At 44.1% G+C, this 24,207-nt stretch overlaps 2 protein-coding genes and 1 long non-coding RNA gene across 25 annotated transcripts in view; 2 read left to right on the top strand and 1 right to left on the bottom strand.

The window, feature by feature from the left end:
• Nucleotides 1-3,498, top strand: part of LOC110519049 (sperm-associated antigen 17) — a 43,170-nt gene extending 39,672 nt beyond the window's left edge. The window contains exons 41-45 of the mRNA XM_036984387.1: nt 427-605; nt 2,421-2,481; nt 2,638-2,785; nt 3,042-3,191; nt 3,372-3,498. Of these exons, the coding sequence (XP_036840282.1) occupies nt 427-605; nt 2,421-2,481; nt 2,638-2,785; nt 3,042-3,191; nt 3,372-3,409 (576 nt within the window). The 3' untranslated portion in view covers nt 3,410-3,498. The remainder of the gene's footprint in view (nt 1-426; nt 606-2,420; nt 2,482-2,637; nt 2,786-3,041; nt 3,192-3,371) is intronic.
• Nucleotides 3,499-5,850: 2,352 nt separating this feature from the next.
• LOC110519331 (dystrophin-like) overlaps nt 5,851-24,207 on the bottom strand; it is a 369,908-nt gene continuing 351,551 nt past the window's right edge. For 22 of the 23 annotated variants that reach the window (XM_036982095.1, XM_036982096.1, XM_036982099.1 and 19 more), the window contains 8 exons: nt 22,418-22,456; nt 20,598-20,663; nt 18,744-18,809; nt 10,196-10,354; nt 9,239-9,482; nt 7,049-7,163; nt 6,765-6,854; nt 5,851-6,196 (listed from right to left, as the gene is read on the bottom strand). In XM_036982095.1, coding sequence (XP_036837990.1) covers nt 6,099-6,196; nt 6,765-6,854; nt 7,049-7,163; nt 9,239-9,482; nt 10,196-10,354; nt 18,744-18,809; nt 20,598-20,663; nt 22,418-22,456 — 877 coding nt within the window. In that variant the 3' untranslated portion in view covers nt 5,851-6,098. Of the gene's footprint in view, nt 6,197-6,442; nt 6,469-6,764; nt 6,855-7,048; nt 7,164-9,238; nt 9,483-10,195; nt 10,355-18,743; nt 18,810-20,597; nt 20,664-22,417; nt 22,457-24,207 lie in introns of all 23 variants that reach the window. The other variant, XM_036982098.1, reaches the window with a different exon arrangement.
• On the top strand, nt 16,783-17,551 carry LOC118965212. The gene is made up of 3 exons (XR_005052480.1): nt 16,783-17,224; nt 17,381-17,464; nt 17,526-17,551. It is a non-coding gene; the product is annotated as an uncharacterized LOC118965212 (long non-coding RNA).

Below are 24,207 nucleotides of genomic sequence, written 5' to 3'. Positions count from 1 at the left end.
GATGGGAGTGTGGGCTGGGGGACATATGGGGAGTGTGTGACTGGGGCCTAGATATAATCTGTATCATGGAAGATCTGAGCTCTAGCGCCATTTGAAATTTAAAGGGCAAAATGTTCCCACATTCACGGGAAACGCTGCATATGAAAATTACCTTTCAGATTTCAGTGGCGCTATAACGTGGATCTTTCACGATATGGATTTAATGTAGCCCCGGGTCATCTAGACGCCACAAGACGGTGTTATCCTGCTGAGCTAAAGCCTAGGCTGTAGCCCAGGGAGCTAACACGAGTCTTCTGGTCCAAGGTGAATACACTGAACCACGTCAGTTAACACTAATGTATCTGTCCTGCCAGTTCAATAAGTCGCAGCTTACTGAGCTAGAGCCCAGGCATTACCGCGGGGACCTAACACGAGTCTGGCTCTCAGTTCCTGTGTGTAGAGGAGCCGGTGAGGAGGAAGGTGAAGACTGTGTCTGTGACGGGGGGGCAGCTCGCCCCACGGGGGTTTGAGCTCCTCCCAGCAGAGGTCCAGTTTGGGACCCTAAAGGAGGGCTGCAGCTACAGCGTCCCTGTGCTCATGAAGAACGTGGGCTTCCACACCTGCAGGTCAGACCAGACACATACAGTGCCTTGCGAAAGTATTCGGCCCCCTTGAACTTTGTGACCGTTTGCCACATTTCAGGCTTCAAACATAAAGATATAAAACTGTATTTTTTGTGAAGAATCAACAACAAGTGGGACACAATCATGAAGTGGAACGACATTTATTGGATATTTCAAACTTTTTTAACAAATCAAAAACTGAAAAATTGGGCGTGCAAAATTATTCAGCCCCCCAAAAGGTGGTGCCCCTTGTAGCACCACCTTTTGCTGCGATTACAGCTGTAAGTCGCTTGGGGTATGTCTCTATCAGTTTTGCACATCGAGAGACTGACATTTTTTCCCATTCCTCCTTGCAAAACAGCTCGAGCTCAGTGAGGTTGGATGGAGAGCATTTGTGAACAGCAGTTTTCAGTTCTTTCCACAGATTCTCGATTGGATTCAGGTCTGGACTTTGACTTGGCCATTCTACCACCTGGATATGTTTATTTTTGAACCATTCCATTGTAGATTTTGCTTTTATGTTTTGGATCATTGTCTTGTTGGAAGACAAATCTCCGTCCCAGTCTCAGGTCTTTTGCAGACTCCATCAGGTTTTCTTCCAGAATGGTCCTGTATTTGGCTCCATCCATCTTCCCATCAATTTTAACCATCTTCCCTGTCCCTGCTGAAGAAAAGCAGGCCCAAACCATGATGCTGCCACCACCATGTTTGACAGTGGGCATGGTGTGTTCAGGGTGATGAGCTGTGTTGCTTTTACGCCAAACATAACGTTTTGCATTGTTGCCAAAAAGTTCAATTTTGGTTTCATCTGACCAGAGCACCTTCTTCCACATGTTTGGTGTGTCTCCCAGGTGGCTTGTGGCAAACTTTAAACAACACTTTTTATGGATATCTTTAAGAAATGGCTTTCTTCTTGCCACTCTTCCATAAAGGCCAGATTTGTGCAATATACGACTGATTGTTGTCCTATGGACAGAGTCTCCCACCTCAGCTGTAGATCTCTGCAGTTCATCCAGAGTGATCATGGGCCTCTTGGCTGCATCTCTGATCAGTCTTCTCCTTGTATGAGCTGAAAGTTTAGAGGGACGGCCAGGTCTTGGTAGATTTGCAGTGGTCTGATACTCCTTCCATTTCAATATTATCGCTTGCACAGTGCTCCTTGGGATGTTTAAAGCTTGGGAAATCTTTTTGTATCCAAATCCGGCTTTAAACTTCTTCACAACAGTATCTCGGACCTGCCTGGTGTGTTCCTTGTTCTTCATGATGCTCTCTGCGCTTTTGACGGACCTCTGAGACTATCACAGTGCAGGTGCATTTATACGGAGACTTGATTACACACAGGTGGATTGTATTTATCATCATTAGTCATTTAGGTCAACATTGGATCATTCAGAGATCCTCACTGAACTTCTGGAGAGAGTTTGCTGCACTGAAAGTAAAGGGGCTGAATAATTTTGCACGCCCAATTTCTCAGTTTTTGATTAGTTAAAAAAGTTTGAAATATCCAATAAATGTCGTTCCACTTCATGATTGTGTCCCACTTGTTGTTGATTCTTAAAAAAAAAATACAGTTTTATATCTTTATGTTTGAAGCCTGAAATGTGGCAAATGGTCGCAAAGTTCAAGGGGGCCGAATACTTTCGCAAGGCACTGTAGATATACATCCATGAACAATTAGTATGGCTGTTTGTGGACATGTCTGTCAAGGATGGTGGTGCAGTGAAAATGACAAGGTTTAAGGTCTTGGTCGTCAGGGTGTGTTCTCCTCTGTCTATGTTCTGGTGGGTTCAGCGACTGTTCTGTGTTGTTGTACTTTAGGTTCAGTGTGAAACAGCCGTCCCCTGGTACTGGAATCAGAGTCATCTACACCCCTGGACCTGTGAGTTCTACTGAGCAGAGTGATAGTTACCGTAGTCAGCTTGATTCAATTACACAAACTGAACATTTCCCATTGTTTTCTTTGAGGATGTTTTAGATTCATACATCTCACTTCACTTCCTGATATGACTAAATTGACCCCTGACCTTTGTTGCAGGTGGCTGCTGGGATGAAGACTGAGCTTCAGGTGGAGCTGTATGCCATGACTATAGGTCTGGAGGAGTCTGCAGAGGGAGAGGTCTACATCTCACACCACATCCACATCAAGACTGAGACTGAGATCTTCTACCTGCCCGTCTTAGCTAATATCCTTCTCAAATGGCTTTTAGTCACACTTTATTTGCATAGTCCCCTACGAATAACAATATTTACTATAGAGTTGGTCGCCTCAGTGATGTTTTCATTGTGCAGTGAGAGATCTTACACTAGTACGCAGGCATGGTTATAGAATAGCTCAAGTGAGGACATGATTGTTTTTTACAGTTAATGGCGAAGGTCAAAGTTTCTCTCAGTGAAAGCAGCGATGGTCTCTGTTGTCCCCTCCTTAACGAGTGGTCTCACCCATCCTCCCCGAGCGTCTGTATGACACCAGGACCAAGGATCATACCAACGGGCTCCAGACAGGGGTATCCAAGGTACGCCTCATCTCCTCCACCCACTCAGTCAGACGTGGAGTGGTCCTCCCTCGCAGACCTCTTCTCTCCAGCACCGGTTAGTGATTTACAGTATCTGAACACTGGAACTAATTACTCTCTAGAATGCCCTTCAAGCCAATCAGAAACCAGTATTCAACAATGCCATGGTATAAGAACATGAAGTAATGTCTAATGGATGCTAAGTGTTTTACATTCACTCCCCACTGAAACGTGATCTTTTCCTTCCCACTTCCAGGTGAAATTGAATCAGACGGATTGAGACGACTTATATAAAACAACTTTCACTGTGCTTTGGGGTTTTGGTCACATATTGCCGTTGTTCAATATAATACATCTTAGGAATAAAGAACAGTGATATAACACATTCCTTGTTTTTCTTGTGAGTGAGGTGGTGTGTGTGACGGTCTGTGAGTGAGGTGGTGTGTGTGTGAGACGGTCTGTGAGTGAGGTGGTGTGTGTGTGAGACGGTCTCTGAGTGAGGTGGTGTGTGTGTGTGTGTGAGTGAGGTGGTGTGTGTGACGGTCTGAGTGAGGTGGTGTGTGTGTGAGTGAGGTGGTGTGTGTGTGTGTGAGTGAGGTGGTGTGTGTGTGAGTGAGGTGGTGTGTGTGTGAGGTGGTGTGTGTGTGTGAGTGAGGTGGTGTGTGTGTGAGTGAGGTGGTGTGTGTGACAGTCTGAGTGAGGTGGTGTGTGTGTGAGTGAGGTGGTGTGTGTGAGTGAGGTGGTGTGTGTGAGTGAGTGAGGTGGTGTGTGTGTGTGTGTGTGTGTGTGAGTGAGTGAGGTGGTGTGTGTGTGTGTGAGGTGGTGTGTGTGTTTAGAGAAAGACGAGGACGGAGCTCAAGTCAACATCACCGCTTTATTGATAGACACAGTAAAGCATGTTATAATACAGTAGTAAGGCATATATTTGGTGGGATTTGATATGTTGTGAAACAAATGAGTTATTAAAAAGATGGACAATACAACTCCAGGGTTATAAATGAATGACGCAGTGGATTAATGAATCAGTATCTTTGATCATGCTGCTATTAAACATGGTGCAAAAACGAAACAAAAAGGTGTTGTCATGAAACTATAATAATCCTGAAGAATACCTTCAACTGTTTGGGTTTTAAATCAACATGGGAATATTGAATTGACTGTGATCTCACACTGATAACGCCCCCACACCAGGCAATTCCATAAAGGAACACACAACAAAACAAATGCATTATCACACAGGAGATCAACTCTAGTCTGTCCAGGATGGAGAACAGTAGTGCACCCTGGTCCAGTTTCCTCATTTCTCTGTCTTAATGAACCGCCGAGGACACTACAGTGTATGTATCTGAACACATTCAGATTGGAGGGAGTCATTCCATTTGAGAACATGGATGGATTCTTTAAGATGGCATCCAGCTACACTGAGGACACTACAGTGTATGTATCTGGAGGGAGTCATTCCATTTGAGAACATGGATGGATTCTTTAAGATGGCATCCAACTACACTGAGGACACTACAGTGTATGTATCTGGAGGGACTCATTCCATTTCAGAACATGGATGGATTCTTTAAGATGGCATCCAGCTACACTGAGGACACTACAGTGTATGTATCTGGAGGGACTCGTTCCATTTCAGAACATGGATGGATTCTTTAAGATGGCATCCAGCTACACTGAGGACACTACAGTGTATGTATCTGGAGGGAGTCGTTCCATTTCAGAACATGGATGGGTTCTTTTAGATGGCATCCAGCTACAGTAGAATATTTTCTGCACCTTCCTAGGAAGGTGTGAAAAAGAATCAGAATGAAAAAGAATGTGAAAGTTGGGTTTTGACCAATTAAAATGAGGTAGAGCTTGCATTACTGGGGGTTCTAGAATCATACACTTGTATCTTAAAACACTCCCAATCACACTAGGAGAGAACTCAGATCAAATCAATAAAATCATCTCAGGATTACAAACAGCTGAAATGTCACACTGTACTGTAGCTCTATTTTAAATGGTATTAAATCTAAATTAAATTCCATAATCCTACAAAACCACTATGAATAGGTATTAAAACAACACTGTTACTTTCTTTCTGTCTGTGTTAAAGGCCCAATCCTTCATTTGAAAAAACAACAATAACGGCTGTTAATATCCCAGATTGGACCTTTCAGTCTGTGCTCTATGGCTCCTCGTGGTAGATTCAACACATGGGAGTGGACCAGAGCTGCGGTGAACGAGGCAAAGGGCATAGTATCATATGATGATCATCATACAGACAGTACTGAAGAAAAAGATGACCTATGACCCCATGGATGGATGGATGGTTTGATAAACAACAAGAGGTGCATCAGCCCAAAGCAAAAGCTATAATGCAATGTGGAAAATAGATTACCTTCACACACACACACACACGTCACACACACACACACACGTCACACACACACACACACACACACGTCACACACACACACACACGCACACGTCACACACACACACGTCACACACATCCTTGCGTACCAAGACACACACAAACGTGCATACACACACACAGTCAGTCTCTCTACGCTGAAAGGGTACAGGACGACTGCATTGCCTTTACAGTATATCATCTTTTGTTGTTATAATAAACATAGTTTTGTAATATAAAGCACCCTTATGTTTACAATCTTTCTTTTGGATACAAATGTTGTGAAATGTTCCATACAAAGAAATGGAAATACGTTCACCAGATTTACACATACTTTTTCTTTCTCTTATTTTTATTATACAATTGCATAGAAGTTTAAAAACCTGCCTTTTTGTTAATAAAACCATTTTCGATACTTTTAAGAAACGACTGAAATCTACAAGTTTTGTAATGCTGATCCTTCACAAAAATATATGTATATTTCTCTTTGTAAACGTGTCCGATCCAGTTGTTTTGACTAGAAAAGCATGCGGGGGAGGGGGTTGGTTGGGGAGTGGGTAAGGGGCGGGCCCTCGTCTTCCGCTACTCGCCACTCTGTTCGTCCGTCATCACGTTGACCAATGACTCCATGGCTCGACCCAGGTCGTCTGCCATGTGGAACAGACTGCCTACACTCAGTCCTGGAGACGAGGGACAGAAGGGACCGTCAGACAGACAAGACACACACTCTCACCCAAATATTAAACACTCATCAATGCATATCTTAAAATACTAAAGTAAACAATCCCACCCCACCCCCTCAAACAAACACAAAATACACCAAGAAATATGAGAGATAGAGGAATGAAATAGAGAGAGGAGAGAAGAGGAGGGAGAACTGGCCAGGAGAGGAGGGTACAGTAGACGGGGCTGGTGACCCCACTGACCTCTCAATGGTTTCCCCTTCGTCCTCCTGGGTCACAGAAACAGAACAGGGAAGAAGGAAATAAAGAGAAAGGAGGGAACAATCAGAGGACTGAGAGGAAAAGGGCCCATGTACTTCAAGAGGTCAGTCAACGTGTAGAATTAATAACAGTGCTCAAGATATGCCACTGAGGCTGATCCTACTGGTTAGATCAATAGGAGAATGACCCTCCTGGACTGTAGGTCTGACATGAGGTGATTTGTGCATCTATGGAAATTGCTTGAGTGAGTAGGATGTCCGTGTGTGTGCGTGTTTATGTGTGTGTCTATGTGTGTGCATCCTACCTTGGCTGTGGGGGAAGGAGTTGTTTAGCTGCTCCATCACCTCCTCTAGCCCCAATGCATCTTGGGACGGACTCGACAGCTCATCGTCACCTACAGCAAAGAAAATGATTCCAACCAGTCGTCTTCAGGTTAGTACAATGACTTCATAGGAAACTTATTTTTAAAACCAGTACAGCGTCAACCGGACCAGAGTGTCCCAACATATGACCTAACACTGTAACAACCAGTCTGGTCCACTGGGCTCATAGCTGGTGATGTTGTGCTGAGTGGAGTTCCAGTCTCACCCATGGTCTCTGTAGTCTGGCTGCCTGCTACACGCATCAGAGGCAGACTGGTGTCAGAGCGCTGGGACGAGGTGGAGGGAGAGGACAGGGCTGTACCGTTCACCTTGGAGTCAGTCTGGAGACAGACACAGGCATTATCCCACACACTCATCAGTCTGGAGACAGACACAGGCATTATCCCACACACTCATCAGTCTGGAGACAGACACAGGCATTATCCCACACACTCATCAGTCTGGAGACAGACACAGGCATTATTCCACACACTCATCAGTCTGGAGATAGACACAGGCATTATCCCACACACTCATCAGTCTGGAGACAGACACAGGCATTATCCCACACACTCATCAGTCTGGAGACAGACACAGGGATTATCCCACACACTCATCAGACTGGAGACAGACACAGGCATTATCCCACACACTCATCAGTCTGGAGACAGACACAGGCATTATTCCACACACTCATCAGTCTGGAGATAGACACAGGCATTATCCCACACACTCATCAGTCTGGAGACACACAGGCATTATCCCACACACTCATCAGTCTGGAGACAGACACATGCATTATTCTACACACTCATCAGTCTGGAGACAGACACAGGCATTATCCCACACACGCATCAGTCTGGAGACACACAGGCATTATCCCACACACTCATCAGTCTGGAGACAGACAGGCATTATCCCACACACTAATCAGTCTGGAGACAGACACAGTATATATACAAAAGTATGTGGACATGTATAAAATCGAGCACACAGCCATGCAATCTCCATAGACAAACAGTGGCAGTAGAATGGCCTTACTGAAGAGCTCAGTGACTTTCAACGTGGCACCGTCATAGAATGCCACCTTTCCAACAAGTCAGTTTGTCAAATTTCTGCCCTGCTAGAGCTGCCCCCGGTCAACTGTAAGTGCTGTTATTGTGAAGTGTAAACGTCTAGGAGCAACAACAGCTCAGCCGCGAATTAGTAGACCACACAAGCTCACAGAACGGGATCGCCGAGTGCTGAAGTGCTTAGCGTGTAAAAATCATCTGTCCTCGGTTGCAACACTCACTACCAAGTTCCAGCACAAGAACTGTTCGTCGGGAGCTTCATGAAATGGGTTTCCATGGCCAAGCAGCCGCACACAAGCCTAAGATCACCATGCGCAATGCCAAGTGTTGGCTGGAGTGGTGTAAAGCTCGCCGCCATTGAACTCTGGAGCAGTGGAAACATGTTCTCTGGGTTGATGAATCAAGCTTCACCAGCTGGCAGTCTGACGGACAAATCTGGGTGTGGTGGCTGCCAGGAGAACGCTACCTGCCCCAATGCATAGTGCCAACTGTAAAGTTTGCTGGAGGAGGAATAATGGTCTGGGACTGTTTTTCATGGTTCGGGCTACGCCCCTTCCAGTGAAGGAACAGCATACAATGACATTCTAGACGATTCTGTGCTTCCAACGTTGTGGAGAAGGCCCTTTCCTGTTTCAGAATGACAATGCCCCCATGCACAAAGCGAGGTCCATATAGAAATGGTTTGTCGAGATTGGTATGGAAGAACTTGACTGGCCTGCACAGAGCCCTGACCGTACCCCCATTGAACACCTTTGGGATGAATTGGAATACCGACTGCGAGCCAGGCCTAATCGCCCAACATCAGTGCCCGACCTCACTAATGCTCTTGTGGCTGAATGAAGGCAAGTCTCAGCAGCAATGTTCCAACCTCTAGTCGAAAGCCTTCTCATTAGAGTGTAGGCTGTTATAGCAGCAAAGGGGGACCAACTCCATATTAATGCCCATGATTTTGGAATGAGATGTTCAACAAGCAGGTGTCCACATACTTTTGGTCATGTAGGATAGATGGATAGATAGATAGAGAGACAGACAGTCATTATAACTGGTTTTGGACTCTGTGTCTGGTGTGATCTGGTGTGTGTGCTTTCTGTATACTGTGTGTGTGTGTATAGTGTGTGTATAGTGTGTGTGTGTATTGTGTGTGTGTGTATAGTGTGTGTATAATGTGTGTGTGTGTACAGTGTGTGTATAGTGTGTGTATAGTGTGTGTGTGTGTACAGTGTGTGTATAGTGTGTGTATAGTGTGTGTGTGTGTGTGTGTGTGTGTGTGTATTGTGTGTGTGTGTGTGTGTGTACAGTGTGTGTGTATAGTGTGTGTGTGTGTACAGTGTGTGTTTCAGGACCTGTTCCAGTAGCTGTCTGAGCCGGTGTAGCTGTGACTCCAGTTGTTTGTTATGGTCCTCCAGGATCTGCATGCGAGCCTCCAGCCGTCCTTTGTGCTGCCTCAGCAGTTTGGCCTCAGCGATCAGCTCGGCGTCCCGTGGGCTCTGGGGCGAAGCGGGCAGCATCTCCGGGGGCGAGGGGAGTGGGGACAGACCCTTGTGGTCGTGGGCCTTCTTCAACTTGTCATACTCCGCCTGTAGCTTCCTGAGAGGGAGCGGACAGAGGTTAAGAGTGTTGGGCCAGTAACCGAAAGTTTGAATCCCCGAGCCGTCTAGGTGAAAAATCTGTTGATTTGCCCTTGAGCAAGGCACTTGACTGACATGTACACAATGGGACTCAGCTCTAGCCTGAAATCCAGAACCTGTTTCCTAACATTCCACTCCGTGATATGCCAAGGAGTTGAATATTAACTCAAACACACTGGTACCCAGGCTAACTCAGCTCAGTCTAGTCAATTAATCCCTCAATCAAATTATTTTGCATCTGTTTTACAACAACAGTCACACAGTGCTTTACAGTAACCTGGCCTAGATCCAAAAACCTCACTATCAACTCAGTTTCCACTAGTTACCACAGCCACAAAGTCAGAATTGGCTATAAAATCGTCAAATTTCATGACAACAAAAATGACCTTTTAGGTTTTAATTTAAGGTTAGGCATAAGGTTAGCAGTGTGGTTAGGGTTGAGGTTAGGTTTAAAATTATATATATTTTTTTTTAAATAGGTGGGGTTTATGACTTTGTGGCTGTGGTAACTAGTGACGACCTCTCAACCCACAAGACAACCGTAAACAGACTGTCTGACACAACTGTAGAATCGTCTGGATCCAACATGGACGTTCGATGGAGAAGCTTGTCTATATCAGTTTGTCTGTGTTGGGATCAGTTGGTATGAACGTGTCACACTGTTCCCCTCACCTGTTGTCTGACTCCAGGTCGTTGAGCACCCTCTCCAGCTCCCCCTTCTCCTCACTCTCCATGGAGATGAGGATCTGGGCGGGGCTGCGTGGCTGGCTGAGGGGAGAGCCCTGGTTCAGACTCTGACAGTAGTGCTGAATCAACAGGTGTTCATCATCACTACAGTGATAGAAGGAGGGAGGGAGAAGGAGAGGGGGGGGTGGCATACACACAGAGAGAGGCTGCTATTAGCTGACAGTCACACCTAACAGCCTCACAACGGCCAGCCAGTCAACTAACAACATTCATTTTCAGTTCCACAACGACAGAGTGAGAGAGACAGAGTGGAGACAACCAGCTATAAATTGACACATTTACCACAGATTGTTGTTCAGTATTCAATTATATTTGATTCCATTCAATGTTCAATGATCCACTCTGACAAATACATATCCTTTGAGATGTAGACCTGTTGGCTTGGGGGTGGGGTTAAAGTTGTGATGTCATTAACCTGTTGGCTGTGGGGTAGGGTTAAAGTTATAATTTACCTGTTGGCTTGGGGATAGGGTTAAAGTTGTGATGTCATTAACCTGTTGGCTTGGGGGTTGGGCTAAAGTTGTGATGTCATTAACCTGTTGGCTTGGGGGGTGGGGTTAAAGTTGTGATGTCATTAACCTGTTGGCTTGGGGGTTGGGCTAAAGTTGTGATGTCATTAACCTGTTGGCTTGGGGGTGGGGTTAAAGTTGTGATGTCATTAACCTGTTGGCTGGGGGGTAGGGTTAAAGTTGTGATATCATTAACCTGTTGGCTTGGGGGTAGGGTTAAAGTTGTGATATCATTAACCTGTTGGCTTGGGGGTAGGGTTAAAGTTGTGATATCATTAACCTGTTGGCTGGGGGGGTAGGGTTAAAGTTGTGATGTCATTAACCTGTTGGCTTGGGGGTAGGGTTAAAGTTGTGATATAATTAACCTGTTGGCTTGGGGGTTGGGTTAACGTTGTGATATCATTAACCTGTTGGCTTGGGGGTTGGGCTAAAGTTGTGATATAATTAACCTGTTGGCTTGGGGGTTGGGTTAACGTTGTGATATCATTAACCTGTTGGCTTGGGGATAGGGTTAAAGTTGTGATATCATTAACCTGTTGGCTGGGGGGTAGGGTTAAAGTTGTGATATCATTAACCTGTTGGCTGGGGGGTAGGGTTAAAGTTGTGATATCATTAACCTGTTGGCTTGGGGGTAGGGTTAAAGTTATAATTTACCTGTTGGCTTGGGGGTAGGGTTAAAGTTGTGATGTCATTAACCTGTTGGCTTGGGGGTGGGGTTAAAGTTGTGATGTCATTAACCTGTTGGCTGTGGGGTAGGGTTAAAGTTATAATTTACCTGTTGGCTTGGGGATAGGGTTAAAGTTGTGATGTCATTAACCTGTTGGCTTGGGGGTTGGGCTAAAGTTGTGATGTCATTAACCTGTTGGCTTGGGGGGTGGGGTTAAAGTTGTGATGTCATTAACCTGTTGGCTTGGGGGTTGGGCTAAAGTTGTGATGTCATTAACCTGTTGGCTTGGGGGTGGGGTTAAAGTTGTGATGTCATTAACCTGTTGGCTGGGGGGTAGGGTTAAAGTTGTGATATCATTAACCTGTTGGCTTGGGGGTAGGGTTAAAGTTGTGATATCATTAACCTGTTGGCTTGGGGGTAGGGTTAAAGTTGTGATATCATTAACCTGTTGGCTGGGGGGGTAGGGTTAAAGTTGTGATGTCATTAACCTGTTGGCTTGGGGGTAGGGTTAAAGTTGTGATATAATTAACCTGTTGGCTTGGGGGTTGGGTTAACGTTGTGATATCATTAACCTGTTGGCTTGGGGGTTGGGCTAAAGTTGTGATATAATTAACCTGTTGGCTTGGGGGTTGGGTTAACGTTGTGATATCATTAACCTGTTGGCTTGGGGATAGGGTTAAAGTTGTGATATCATTAACCTGTTGGCTGGGGGGTAGGGTTAAAGTTGTGATATCATTAACCTGTTGGCTGGGGGGTAGGGTTAAAGTTGTGATATCATTAACCTGTTGGCTTGGGGGTAGGGTTAAAGTTATAATTTACCTGTTGGCTTGGGGATAGGGTTAAAGTTGTGATATCATTAACCTGTTGGCTTGGGGGTAGGGTTAAAGTTGTGATATCATTAACCTGTTGGCATGGGGGTAGGGTTATAATTAACCTGTTGGCTTGGGGGTAGGGTTAAAGTTATAATTTACCTGTTGGCTTGGGGGTAGGGTTAAAGTTATAATTTACCTGTTGGCTTGGGGGTAGGGTTAAAGTTGTGATATCATTAACCTGTTGGCTTGGGGGTAGGGTTAAAGTTGTGATATCATTAACCTGTTGGCTTGGGGGTAGGGTTAAAGTTGTGATATCATTAACCTGTTGGCTTGGGGGTAGGGTTAAAGTTATAATTAACCTGTTGGCTTGGGGGTAGGGTTAAAGTTGTGATATCATTCTGGCTGTTGGCTTGGGGGTAGGGTTAAAGTTGTGATGTCATTAACCTGTTGGCTTGGGGGTAGGGTTAAAGTTGTGATATCATTAACCTGTTGGCTTGGGGGTAGGGTTAAAGTTGTGATATCATTAACCTGTTGGCTTGGGGGTAGGGTTAAAGTTGTGATATCATTAACCTGTTGGCTTGGGGGTAGGGTTAAAGTTGTGATATCATTAACCTGTTGGCTTGGGGGTAGGGTTAAAGTTGTGATATCATTAACCTGTTGGCTTGGGGGTAGGGTTAAAGTTGTGATATCATTCTGGCTGTTAGCTTGGGGGTAGGGTTAAAGTTGTGATATCATTCTGGCTGTTGGCTTGGGGGTAGGGTTAAAGTTGTGATATCATTAACCTGTTGGCTTGGGGGTAGGGTTAATGTTGTGATATCATTAACCTGTTGGCTTGGGGGTAGGGCTAAAGTTGTGATATCATTCTGGCTGTTGGCTTGGGGGTAGGGTTAAAGTTGTGATATCATTAACCTGTTGGCTTGGGGGTAGGGTTAAAGTTGTGATATCATTAACCTGTTGGCCTGGGGGTAGGGTTAATGTTGTGATATCATTAACCTGTTGGCTTGGGGGTAGGGCTAAAGTTGTGATATCATTCTGGCTGTTGGCTTGGGGGTATGGTTAAAGTTGTGATATCATTCTGGCTGTTGGCTTGGGGGTAGGGTTAAAGTTGTGATATCATTCTGGCTGTTGGCTTGGGGGTAGGGTTAAAGTTGTGATATCATTCTGGCTGTTGGCTTGGGGGTAGGGTTAAAGTTGTGATATCATTAAACTGTTGGCTTGGGGGTAGGGTTACAGTTGTGATATCATTAACCTGTTGGCTTGGGGGTAGGGTTAAAGTTGTGATATCATTAACCTGTTGGCTTGGGGGATGGGTTAAAGTTGTGATATCATTCTGGCTGTTGGCTTGGGGGTATGGTTAAAGTTGTGATATCATTAACCTGTTGGCTTGGGGGTAGGGTTAAAGTTGTGATATCATTAACCTGTTGGCTTGGGGGTAGGGTTAAAGTTGTGATATCATTAACCTGTTGGCCTGGGGGTAGGGTTAATGTTGTGATATCATTAACCTGTTGGCTTGGGGGTAGGGCTAAAGTTGTGATATCATTCTGGCTGTTGGCTTGGGGGTATGGTTAAAGTTGTGATATCATTCTGGCTGTTGGCTTGGGGGTAGGGTTAAAGTTGTGATATCATTCTGGCTGTTGGCTTGGGGGTAGGGTTAAAGTTGTGATATCATTAACCTGTTGGCTTGGGGGTAGGGTTACAGTTGTGATATAATTAACCGGTTGGCTTGGGGGATGGGTTAAAGTTGTGATATCATTAACCTGTTGGCTTGGGGGTAGGGTTAAAGTTATAATTAACCTGTTGGCTTGGGGGTAGGGTTAAAGTTGTGATATAATTAACCTGTTGGCTTGGGGGTAGGGTTAAAGTTGTGATATCATTAACCTGTTGGCTTGGGGGATGGGTTAAAGTTGTGATATCATTAACCTGTTGGCTTGGGGGTAGGGTTAAAGTTATAATTAACCTGTTGGCTTGGGGGTAGGGTTAAAGTTATAATTAACCTGTTGGCTTGGGGGTAGGGTTAAAGTTGTGATATCATTAACCTGTTGGCTTGGGGGTTGGGTTAAAGTTATAATTAACCTGTTGGCTTGGGGGTAGGGTTAAAGTTGTGATATCATTAACCTGTTGGCTGTGGGGTAGGGTTAACGTTGTGATATCATTAACCTGTTGGCTTGGGGGTAAGGTTAAAGTTGTGATATCATTAACCTGTTGGCTTGGGGGTAGGGTTAAAGTTGTGATATAATTAACCTGTTGGCTTGGGGGTAGGGTTAATGTTGTGATATCATTAACCTGTTGGCTTGGGGGTAGGGCTAAAGTTGTGATATCATTCTGGCTGTTGGCTTGGGGGTATGGTTAAAGTTGTGATATCATTAACCTGTTGGCTTGGGGGTAGGGTTAAAGTTGTGATATCATTAACCTGTTGGCTTGGGGGTAGGGTTAAAGTTATGATATCATTAACCTGTTGGCCTGGGGGTAGGGTTAATGTTGTGATATCATTAACCTGTTGGCTTGGGGGTAGGGCTAAAGTTGTGATATCATTCTGGCTGTTGGCTTGGGGGTATGGTTAAAGTTGTGATATCATTCTGGCTGTTGGCTTGGGGGTAGGTTTAAAGTTGTGATATCATTCTGGCTGTTGGCTTGGGGGTAGGGTTAAAGTTGTGATATCATTAACCTGTTGGCTTGGGGGTAGGGTTACAGTTGTGATATCATTAACCTGTTGGCTTGGGGGTAGGGTTAAAGTTGTGATATAATTAACCGGTTGGCTTGGGGGATGGGTTAAAGTTGTGATATCATTAACCTGTTGGCTTGGGGGTAGGGTTAAAGTTATAATTAACCTGTTGGCTTGGGGGTAGGGTTAAAGTTGTGATATAATTAACCTGTTGGCTTGGGGGTAGGGTTAAAGTTGTGATATCATTAACCTGTTGGCTTGGGGGATGGGTTAAAGTTGTGATATCATTAACCTGTTGGCTTGGGGGTAGGGTTAAAGTTATAATTAACCTGTTGGCTTGGGGGTAGGGTTAAAGTTATAATTAACCTGTTGGCTTGGGGGTAGGGTTAAAGTTGTGATATCATTAACCTGTTGGCTTGGGGGTTGGGTTAAAGTTATAATTAACCTGTTGGCTTGGGGGTAGGGTTAAAGTTGTGATATCATTAACCTGTTGGCTGTGGGGTAGGGTTAACGTTGTGATATCATTAACCTGTTGGCTTGGGGGTAGGGTTAAAGTTGTGATATCATTAACCTGTTGGCTTGGGGGTAGGGTTAAAGTTGTGATATAATTAACCTGTTGGCTTGGGGGTAGGGTTAAAGTTGTGATATCATTAACCTGTTGGCTTGGGGGTTGGGTTAAAGTTGTGATATCATTAACCTGTTGGCTTGGGGGTAGGGTAAAGTTGTGATATCATTCTGGCTGTTGGCTTGGGGGTTGGGTTAACGTTGTGATATCATTAACCTGTTGGCTTGGGGGTAGGGTTAAAGTTGTGATATCATTAACCTGTTGGCTTGGGGGTAGGGTTAAAGTTGTGATATCATTAACCTGTTGGCTTGGGGGTAGGGTTAAAGTTGTGATATCATTCTGGCTGTACTGTTGATGAAAATGGAGACAGTAATGGAATAGTTTCAATTCAACATATCCAGCATGTGCTGGGCTCTCTCTCTGTATCTCTCTCTATCTCTCTCTCTCTGTCTCCCTCTGTATCTGTCTCTCTCTGTATCCCCCTGTATCTATCTCTCTCTGTCTCCCTCTGTATCTATCTCTCTCTGTATCTCTTCCTCTGTATCCGTCTCTCTCTGTATCTATCTCTCTGTATCTATCTCTCTGTATCTATCTCTCTCTGTAACTATCTCTCTCTGTCTCTCTCTCTGTCTCTCTCTCTCTCTCTCTGTGTCTCTGTCTCTCTCTCTCTCTGTGTGTGTCTCTCTCTCGGTCTCTCTGTCTCTCTCTCTCTCTCTCTGTGTTTCTCTCTCTCTCTCTCTCTCTCTCTCTCTCTCTGTGTGTGTCTGTCTGTGAAACGTTGTAATAATAGCAGGTATCCCACTTATCAGTCGCTCAAACATTAAGCCTCTAACACTTGTTCTGCGCTCTGAGAAAGGACTTATCAAATATATGTTAAGAGAGCTGTCTTGTGCATAGACAGGGATTGGAGGAGATTTATGAAAGTAGCCAATGATAGAAGAACATCCACAGATGATTCTCTATAGTTCACTGATAAAAGCCTGACAGGACAACATTGTATTTGGATTGTTCCCTATAGATGGTCTGTAGATGGTCTGTAGATGGTCTGTAGATGGTCAATAGATGGTCTGTAGATGGTCAATAGATGGTCTGTAGATGGCCTGTAGATGGTCTGTAGATGGTCTGTAGATGGTCTGTAGATGGTCTGTAGATGGTCTGTAGATGGTCTGTAGATGGTCAGTAGATGGTCTGTAGATGGTCTGTAGATGGTCTGTAGATGGTCAGTAGATGGTCTGTAGATGGTCTGTAGATGGTCAATAGATGGTCTGTAGATGGTCAATAGATGGTCTGTAGATGGTCTGTAGATGGTCAATAGTTGGTCTGTAGATGGTCAATAGATGGTCTGTAGATGGTCTGTAGATGGTCTATAGATGGTCTATAGATGGTCTATAGATGGTCTGTAGATGGTCAATAGATGGTCTGTAGATGGTCAATAGATGGTCTGTAGATGGTCTATAGATGGTCTATAGATGGTCAATAGATGATCTATAGATGGTCTGTAGATGGTCAATATTTGGTCTATAGCTGGTCTATAGATGGTCTATAGATGGTCTGTAGCAATAGATGGTCTATAGATGGTCTATAACTATAAATGGTCTGTAGATGGTCTATAACTATAGATGGTCTATAGATGGTCTATAACTATAAATGGTCTATAGATGGTCTATAGATGGTCTATGACTATAGATGGTCTATAGAGGGTCTGTAGATGGTCTATAACTATAGATGGTCTATAGATGGTCTATAGAGGGTCTATAGAGGGTCTATAGATGGTCTATAACTATAGATGGTCTATAGATGGTCTATAGATGGTCTATAACTATAGATGGTCTATAGATGGTCTATAACTATAGATGGTCTATAACTATAGATGGTCTATAGATGGTCTATAGAAGGTCTATAACTATAGATGGTCTATAACTATAGATGGTCTATAGAGGGTCTGTAGATGGTCTATAACTACAGATGGTCTATAGATGGTTTATAGATGGTCTATAACTATAGATGGTCTATAGATGGTCTATAGATGGTCTATAGAAGGTCTATAACTATAGATGGTCTATAGATGGTCTATAGAAGGTCTATAACTATAGATGGTCTATAACTATAGATGGTCTATAGATGGTCTATAACTATAGATGGTCTATAGATGGTCTATAGAAGGTCTATAACTATAGATGGTCTATAACTATAGATGGTCTATAGATGGTCTATAACTATAGATGGTCTATAGATGGTCTATAACTATAGATGGTCTATAGATGGTCTATAACTATAGATGGTCTATAACTATAGATGGTCTATAGAGGGTCTATAGATGGTCTATAACTATAGATGGTCTATAGATGGTCTATAACTATAGACGGTCTATAACTATAGATGGTCTATAGAGGGTCTATAGATGGTCTATAACTATAGAAGGTCTATAGATGGTCTATAGATGGTCTATAGATGGTCTATAGATGGTCTATAACTATAGAAGGTCTATAGATGGTCTATAACTATAGATGGTCTATAGATGGTCTATAACTATAGATGGTCTATAGATGGTCTATAACTATAGATGGTCTATAGATGGTCTATAACTATAGAAGGTCTATAGATGGTCTATAACTATAGATGGTCTATAGATGGTCTATAACTATAGATGGTCTATAGATGGTCTATAACTATAGATGGTCTATAGATGGTCTATAGAAGGTCTATAGATGGTCTATAGATGGTCTATAGATGGTCTATAGATGGTCTATAACTATAGATGGTCTATAGATGGTCTATAACTATAGATGGTCTATAGATGGTCTATAACTATAGATGGTCTATAGATGGTCTATAACTATAGATGGTCTATAGATGGTCTATAGATGGTCTATAACTATAGATGGTCTATAGATGGTCTATAACTATAGATGGTCTATAGATGGTCTATAACTATAGATGGTCTATAGATGGTCTATAGATGGTCTATAGATGGTCTATAGATGCTCAAACTGCAACTTTGTTGATATTCAACAGCGTGTCCGATGAACAGTTTGTGTGATAGTTAGTTGAGCATTTCAAATCTTCAGCGTGCTCGGTTTAGTGGAGAGTTAAATTAACCTTTAAAAACCATCCGTAGGAGACTCCAAGTGTTCCTCATGACTGCTCTAGACAGAACCCACCTCACAGAGACAACACAGCCTCATACCTAACCCACTGAGCCAATTCACAAAGCAAGCCAATCAACGACAGGATTGAAAGAGGAAGGGGTGGGCTCACATGCTCTCATTGGGTGAGATACTGTCATTCAGATAAGATCCATTACGGTTCTCCATTTCAGCTAACCTGTGGGGGGAGACACATTCATTTCAGTGGTCACATTCCACTCATTTCACTACCATTAGTACAGAATGAGCAGCACTGTCCAGGGCAATTCAGTGGTAGACCCTGGACTCTGGGCTGAATACCATCTCTATTGTTCCAGGACAATTCAGTGGTAGACCCTGGGCTGAATACCATCTCTATTTTTCCAGGGCAATTCAGTGGTAGACCCTGGGCTGAATACCATCTCTATTGTTCCAGGACAATTCAGTGGTAGACCCTGGGCTGAATACCATCTCTATTGTTCCAGGGCAATTCAGTGGTAGACTCTGGGCTGAATACCATCTCTATTGTTCCAGGGCAATTCAGTGGTAGACTCTGGGCTGAATAACATCTCTATTGTTCCAGGGCAATTCAGTGGTAGACTCTGGGCTGAATACCATCTCTATTGTTCCAGGACAATTCAGTGGTAGACTCTGGGCTGAATACCATCTCTATTGTTCCAGGGCAATTCAGTGGTAGACTCTGGGCTGAATACCATCTCTATTGTTCCAGGACAATTCAGTGGTAGACTCTGGGCTGAATACCATCTATATTGTTCCAGGACAATTCAGTGGTAGACCCTGGACTCTGGGCTGAATACCATCTCTATTGTTCCAGGGCAATTCAGTGGTAGACTCTGGACTCTGGGCTGAATACCATCTATATTGTTCCAGGACAATTCAGTGGTAGACTCTGGGCTGAATACCATCTCTATTGTTCCAGGGCAATTCAGTGGTAGACCCTGGACTCTGGGCTGAATACCATCTCTATTGTTCCAGGACAATTAGGTGGTAGACTCTGGGCTGAATACCATCTCTATTGTTCCAGGACAATTCAGTGGTAGACCCTGGACTCAGGGCTGAATACCATCTCTATTGTTCCAGGACAATTCAGTGGTAGACCCTGGACTCTGGGCTGAATACCATCTCTATTGTTCCAGGACAATTCAGTGGTAGACTCTGGACTCTGGGCTGAATACCATCTCTATTGTTCCAGGGCAATTCAGTGGTAGACCCTGGACTCTGGGCTGAATACCATCTCTATTGTTCCAGGGCAATTCAGTGGTAGACCCTGGACTCTGGGCTGAATACCATCTCTATTGTTCCAGGGCAATTTAGTGGTAGACTCTGGACTCTGGGCTGAATACCATCTCTATTGTTCCAGGGCAATTCAATGGTAGACCCTGGGCTGAATACCATCTCTATTGTTCCAGGACAATTAGGTGGTAGACTCTGGACCCTGGGCTGAATACCATCTCTATTGTTCCAGGGCAATTCAGTGGTAGACCCTGGACTCTGGGCTGAATACCATCTCTATTGTTCCAGGACAATTCAGTGGTAGACTTTGGGCTGAATACCATCTCTATTGTTCCAGGACAATTCAGTGGTAGACTCTGGGCTGAATACCATCTCTATTGTTCCAGGACAATTCAGTGGTAGACCCTGGACTCTGGGCTGAATACCATCTCTATTGTTCCAGGGCAAATCAATGGTAGACCCTGGACGATGGGATGAATACCATGGTACAAGCCTCAGGTAAACGGTTACAGAGTAAAGATTCACTAGTTGAGTAAACAAGGGGGAGAAAAACCTCTACTGAAGGTGGAATCAGCATTACACGATAATGCCTGTTAGTATCTGGTTGAAACTAGGTCTAAAGTTCAACATTCAGTGAGTGAGTCTATACTCCTGGACACAGTAACTCTACAGTCAATCAGTAGCTGAGAGATTAGAGTCTAACTACGTAAATACAGGTGGGTCTTTATCTTACCGGCTGGCGTAATGCTCGATGCGTGAATGTGTGTCGTCATGGGAAAGCTGGGGGGAGGATGCAGGCCTACAGACAGGAGAGAGAGAGAGGAGAGGAAGAGAACGAAAGAGAAAGACACAGAGGGAATAAAACCTAAAGATGTCAGCTGTTGTGATCCAGACAACACACGCTTCAACAGGTCCACTAGACAGTGTCATGTCAATATGAACCACAGAGCTCTATATAGCCCCCAGCACCCACAGTACAGTGCAGAGACAGGATGAGTTATAACATGATATAGACTACAGTACAGTAACAGGATGAGTTATAACATGATATAGACTACAGCACAGTGACATGATGAGTTATAACATCATATAGACTACAGGATGAGTTATAACATGATATAGACTACAGTAACAGGATGAGTTATAACATGATATAGACTACAGTAACAGGATGAGTTATAACATGATATAGACTACAGTACAGTGACAGGATGAGTTATAACATGATATAGACTACAGTACAGAGACAGGATGAGTTATAACATCATATAGACTACAGTACAGTAACAGGATGAGTTATAACATGATATAGACTACAGTACAGAGACAGGATGAGTTATAACATGATATAGACTACAGTACAGAGACAGGATGAGTTATAACATGATATAGACTACATACAGTACAGTAACAGGATGAGTTATAACATGATATAGACTACAGTACAGAGACAGGATGAGTTATAACATGATATAGACTACAGTACAGTAACAGGATGAGTTATAACATGATATAGACTACAGTACAGTGACACAGTAACAGGATGAGTTATAACATGATATAGACTACAGGATGAGTTATAACATGATATAGACTACAGTACAGTAACAGGATGAGTTTTAACATGTTATAGACTACAGTAACAGGATGAGTTATAACATGACATAGACTACAGGATGAGTTATAACATGATATAGACTACAGTACAGTAACAGGATGAGTTATAACATGATATAGACTACAGTACAGTGACAGGATGAGTTATAACATGATATAGACTACAGTACAGTGACAGGATGAGTTATAACATGATATAGACTACAGTACAGTGACACAGTAACAGGATGAGTTATAACATGATATAGACTACAGTAACAGGATGAGTTATAACATGATATAAACTACAGTACAGTAACAGGATGAGTTATAACATGATATAAACTACAGTACAGAGACAGGATGAGTTATAACATCATATAGACTACAGTAACAGGATGAGTTATAACATGATATAAACTACAGTACAGTGACAGGATGAGTTATAACCTGATATAGACTACAGTACAGAGACAGGATGAGTTATAACATCATACAGACTACAGTAACAGGATGAGTTATAACATGATATAGACTACAGTACAGTAACAGGATGAGTTATAACCTGATATAGACAACAGGATGAGTTATAACATGATATAGACTACAGGATGAGTTATAACATGATATAGACTACAGTACTTTGTATGACAGATAACATGTGGATGAGTGTTGTGTTGTGCTGGTTTAATGGCTGCAGCAGACACAGCAAACATGAACACTGACAGACACTGGCAGCCACATAAAATAACTGTAACTAACAGGCAGTACTGAGTGTGTGTGTGTGTGTGTGTGTGTGTGTGTGTGTGTGTGTGTGTGTGTGTGTATGTATGTGTGTGTGTATGTATGTACGTGTGTGTGTGTGTGTGTGTGTGTGTGTGTATGTGTATGTGTATGTATGTGTGTGTGTGTGTGTATGCGTCTGTATTGGTGTGTGACACTGAACAGGGTACTCACGCATGATCTACCGGCCAGAAGTTGATCAGAGTTACGGGACTGGAACACAGGAGAGGTGAGATGAGGACAGAGGACATGAGACGCAGGGCCTCACCTCAAAACACATTAGAACAAACACACACACAAGACCCCATACTCAACTCTCACACACAAACACACACACGTCCCCATACTCAACTCTGTGTGTGTGTGTGTGTGTGTGTGTGTGTGTGTGTGTGTGTGTGTGTGTGTGTGTGTGTGTGTGTGTGTGTGTGAACATGTCTCTCTCTGTGTATTTGAACGTTCTCTGGATTCTATACGGTTCATCCCAATGAATCAGAGACACAATGGCATCAAAATCACACACACACGCACGCACGCACACACACACACACGCACGCACACGCACGCACGCACGAGCGTTCACTGACATCAAATAAACCGAATTTACCCGAGCAAGACAACTAAAGAAATCACTCAGTGAACAATTCAGGCCAAGGACAAGTAGACATAATCACAGACACACAGAGACAGAGATACACAGGCACACACAAACACACACACACACACACACACACACACACACACAGAGAGACACACAGCATCCTGACAAGGTGACAGTGAATGCATTAGTTTGCATGGCTGCTAGCCTGGCAGACTGAGAATCTCTCTACATTAGTTTGCATGGCTGCTAGCCTGGCAGGCTGAGAATCTCTCTACATTAGTTTGCGTGGCTGCTAGCCTGGCAGGCTGAGAATCTCTCTACATTAGTTTGCGTGGCTGCTAGCCTGGCAGGCTGAGAATCTCTCTACATTAGTTTGCGTGGCTGCTAGCCTGGCAGGCTGAGAATCTCTCTACATTAGTTTGCGTGGCTGCTAGCCTGGCAGGCTGAGAATCTCTCTACATTAGTTTGCATGGCTGCTAGCCTGGCAGACTGAGAATCTCTCTACATTAGTTTGCATGGCTGCTAACCTGGCAGGCTGAGAATCTCTCTACATTAGTTTGCGTGGCTGCTAGCCTGGCAGGCTGAGAATCTCTCTACATTAGTTTGCATGGCTGCTAGCCTGGCAGGCTGAGAATCTCTCTACATTAGTTTGCGTGGCTGCTAGCCTGGCAGGCTGAGAATCTCTCTACATTAGTTTGCGTGGCTGCTAGCCTGGCAGGCTGAGAATCTCTCTACATTAGTTTGCGTGGCTGCTAGCCTGGCAGGCTGAGAATCTCTCTACATTAGTTTGCGTGGCTGCTAGCCTGGCAGGCTGAGAATCTCTCTACATTAGTTTGCGTGGCTGCTAGCCTGGCAGGCTGAGAATCTCTCTACATTTTCTGTCTCAACTGATTCTTCAACCCGCCAGTGTGAGCTAAGCTATTATTTGCGTGTGTGTGCACGCGTGTGTCTGTGTGTGTGTGTGTGTGTGTGCGTGTGTGTGTCTGTGTGTGTGTCAGTGATTGTGTGTGTGGTCTAGCAGTCAGGGAAAGGGACTAGATCGCCTAGGCCAGATGTTAGACCTAAACCAGCCCCTGTCCTGTCCCTTAGGCCAGATGTTAGACCTAAACCAGCCCCTGTCCTGTCCCTTAGGCCAGATGTTAGACCTAAATCAGCCCTGTCCCTTAGGCCAGATGTTAGACCTAAACCAGCCCCTGTCCTGTCCCTTAGGCCAGATGTTAGACCTAAACCAGCCCCTGTCCTGCCCCTTTGGCCAGATGTTAGACCTAAACCAGCCCCTGTCCTGTCCCTTAGGCCAGATGTTAGACCTAAACCAGCCCCTGTCCTGTCCCTTAGGCCAGATGTTAGACCTAAACCAGCCCCTGTC

The sequence above is a fragment of the Oncorhynchus mykiss genome, chromosome 7 (genome assembly GCF_013265735.2).
Source record: "Oncorhynchus mykiss isolate Arlee chromosome 7, USDA_OmykA_1.1, whole genome shotgun sequence".
NCBI lineage: Eukaryota > Metazoa > Chordata > Actinopteri > Salmoniformes > Salmonidae > Oncorhynchus > Oncorhynchus mykiss.
Note: the sequence above shows the minus strand (reverse complement) of the source record. Positions and strands in the feature narration are given on the sequence as shown.